The 3576-nt window shown below is 32.4% G+C and overlaps 1 protein-coding gene across 1 annotated transcript; it reads right to left on the bottom strand.

Moving 5' to 3' along the window:
• Positions 1–2231: 2231 nt before the first annotated feature.
• Positions 2232–3237, bottom strand: LOC147556720 (uncharacterized). The gene is made up of 3 exons (XM_086658693.1): positions 3040–3237; positions 2812–2949; positions 2232–2636 (listed from the first exon to the last, which is right to left on the bottom strand). The coding sequence occupies exons 1-3, from the start codon at positions 3235–3237 to the stop codon at positions 2232–2234; spliced, it is 741 nt and encodes a 246-aa protein (XP_086514819.1).
• Positions 3238–3576: the final 339 nt, after the last annotated feature.

The following is a 3576-nucleotide window of genomic DNA, read 5'->3' as shown; positions in this document are numbered from 1 at the left end:
ATTAACCATCCTTTATGTAACAAAGTAAATGTTTTGCACATTTAATTCATACTTTCATGTAAATTTCACAATTTTCATGTTGTTCATTTCATAATTGTATCAAAAAATAAAGGAAGAAACTTGATAAATTTCAGTAACTTTTTCAACAAATATGATATTTATAATTAAAAAATACATACTCTCCAAATATGTTGTACTTCAAACAGTCAAATAAAAGTCATTACAACTAGTTTCAAATCGAAAAAATAAAACATTACTTGAATTAAAACTATATTAAAGTTTTTTTTCACAGATCTCTTGTTTCATACAATAGCTCGTATGTCACTTCCGCTCTTTTACGCTGAGCTAATTCAATCCAATCGTCCGCAAGATATTCATTTGGTACTCCCCATTTGTAATGTTTCATGAATACTAAATCCATATGAAGCATAACAAATAGTCCACAATCCGCACTGTCAATCATTGATATAATATTTATTATGAAACCACCAAATAATTTTTAAACTATAAAACTATTTGTATGTATTACTGTAATCACAAAAGTAATAAATATTTTTTACTTACTTTTCTCCTTGTTGATGATCATACGGCATCTTCGAAACCTTACATTTTTTCTTAAATTCAGGACTCACATATTTAGTTTTGTGAAGCACATCTAATATGTATTGTCCATACTTTGCAGCATTTTCTTCACAATGTTTACGGAGCTTTGTGTCAAAGAATAATGAGTTGTAATGGGTCCAAGACTGATCAAAGTAATCAAATACTAACAAAGTCCAATGAATACCCCCTACTAACATCTGTAATCATCGAATGACACATTGGGGCAACTATATAAGATATTAGCCCTCTTTCAGCCTCATTTATTAACCGATCTGATAGGTGGGGGTCTATGTTTGCCTGAGCTGACTTGCAATTTATCATTGTCTGTCAAATAAAAACAACATATTGTACATTTCAGTATGAATACTTCTAAATAAAGTATATGTAATTTTTGACATGATATACATATATTCAGTAAATTATACATAATTTACTGAATAAAAAGATATATTCAGTAAATTATACATACTTTACTGATCATACTAAATCTTTTATCTATATCAAAAATGTAATGTATGGCTTAAAAAAAGATCTATGGTGAAATTATGAATTCTTTAACAAAAACTTACCCATAATTCAGACGCGAGAACGAACACTTGTCCAGCTCCAACCAAAACTTGGGAAGATAGATGCTTTGATCACCAATTTATAATCTGAGCATCGGTTTCACAGTTCATCATAAGTCAATTCACCTCTCTTCCTCTAACATCACTCGTCAGATTGGATTCCCATACAATTGTTCTGCATTTTAATTGTTGTTAGTTTAAAAAACTGAATTTATAGCAAAATAGTTATATTATATTAGAAATAACAGATTATGTTTGTTACAAACATCATAATGTAACACAAACAACAAAACATTGCAAAACATAGACAACGACAAGGATTTAAACTTCTATTTCATTATTTCATCTTCACTCCTTGGTTAAACTCCTCAAGCAGACCTTTCTCATTATCTTTCACTTTCTTCCAAACTTTGCTTTTCTTCCAGTTGCTAAGTTTTTCATGATCCTCAATTGAAACTCCCTTCCCCTTTTTATCCACTTCTTCAACATTCACTACTTCCTTTTTCGCAATTTCCTTCTTTTTGTCTTTCTCAGCCTTTTCTTTTGGCTCGGCTTTTTCAGTAAGTTTCCTTGTTCTGGGAGCTTGCTTGATTCTCTTAATAAGAGAATTCTGTTTTGGTGTTTCAACAGGATCAACTGGTTTATCCGATCCACCCTTAACAGCTTTTGATTTTGTTCTCTTCTTCTTCACTATTGTTGGAGTAGTCTCGACAAAGTCATCATCTATGAGTGTATCTGTTTCAGCATTCTCTTGATAGGTTTTTGCAACTTGAACAACGTCGGAGAAGTCGGGTGGATTTGTGAAATCTATTCCCAAATCAAAATTGGGAGTTGAACTATAATTCTTCTCTTCCTCATTAGGCACCAACACAATGGTTGTGCATGGCATGTTTCCATCTTCATCTGCCAACAACAGTCATGTAATAAAATATCATTTATCATAAAATGTACAATAAAGTATATATCATTTTTCCTGTAATAATAAGAGTATCTATAAAGTATGTGTCATTTACCATAAATTGTTCTTGAAAACAGTAAAAGTATGTATAATTACTAACCTTCCTATTGTTGTTCTTGAACATTTTCTTCTTCCTGAACCTTATCATCTGGTTGTCCTCCATCACTCTTCTCATCATTGACATTATCTTTCTCCCCAACATTATTTTCCTCCTCATTCTGGTCCACATTAACTCCACCATTTCCTTCATTATAATCCTTATGAATCAATGATTCATCCCTCTGTTCAGACTTTAAAAGTATCTTCAGTTGTATTACTTCATTTCTCAAACTTTCAATTACCTCGTCCTTTTTCTTCACTCTTTGTTTATTCACTTCTCTACTCAGGGCTTCCATCATCTCCATGTTATTCAACTGTTCATCAAAAGGTATTTCCGCTACTACCTTTTCAGTAAACTTTAACATTTCCTTCTCTTCTTCACTAACATCATCCACAACATCCTCAAAAACCTATACATTAAAAAGTTACATAAATTATAGAGTCTTATGTACATGCATACAACAAACCTTCTGAAATTATATGTAATTTACAATAAATTACACATACTGTTCATAAAAATATAACATAGTTATAAAAAAATTAAAACTTTCATTAATGAAAAAACACATAAAAAGTTAATTATACCTCCTCAGGTACCAGTGCAGCTAGATCTTTTTCCATCCCATTACTAAATCCATCCACAGACCACCTCAAGAACCTTGGGTATCTTGTTGCATTCAGTGCATTTTTCGGATACAGATTAGTATGCATGCACACCCAGAACTAAAGAAAAAAAGAAATTGTAAATAACTCATACTTTATATGAAATAATATGTAATTTATATTAAAAGTGGTTCTAAAAAAGTTACTCACTGGCAAAAGTAACAAGCAACCAGATGCTTTGGTTGGGTCTTCTGAATGTTTGTAGATCGTGTCCATCATATATGAGTGTATGGCTCTTGGCCATGACACCCTGTTGGTAGCTCTTCTAGATTGGATGTTCTTATAAATGCTAGGCAATACAGTGAAACCCGCCAAAGTCGCAAACAGGAAGCTCGCCGATAACATCATTATTAGAAGACCAACAAATTCTATTGCTGGTTATTCCTCACGCATTTCTGAAGTGCATTACCAACAACAGCACTAGAAAGACCCATATTTTTGTTCCTTGATGCTTCAAGTGTTTCCTTGAAATACTTGGTCAAGAACGCACACTTCAAAGGATCTATATCATTTTTCTTTGGGAATGCCTCATATTCAGAACCCTCCATGGGCATTCCCAACAACAAAGAGACATCTTCAGGTTTGAATTCGATCTCAACACCCCCAATAACAAATTTCTTAGTCGATTTCTTATATCGACAAAGAACATCCAAAATGGCAGTAGTTGGACGAGTAGTATAATTCTCC

The sequence above is a fragment of the Eschscholzia californica genome, unplaced genomic scaffold (assembly GCF_041429995.1).
Source record: "Eschscholzia californica isolate CP2 unplaced genomic scaffold, dmEscCali1.0.p SCAF_2, whole genome shotgun sequence".
NCBI lineage: Eukaryota > Viridiplantae > Streptophyta > Magnoliopsida > Ranunculales > Papaveraceae > Eschscholzia > Eschscholzia californica.
Note: the sequence above shows the minus strand (reverse complement) of the source record. Positions and strands in the feature narration are given on the sequence as shown.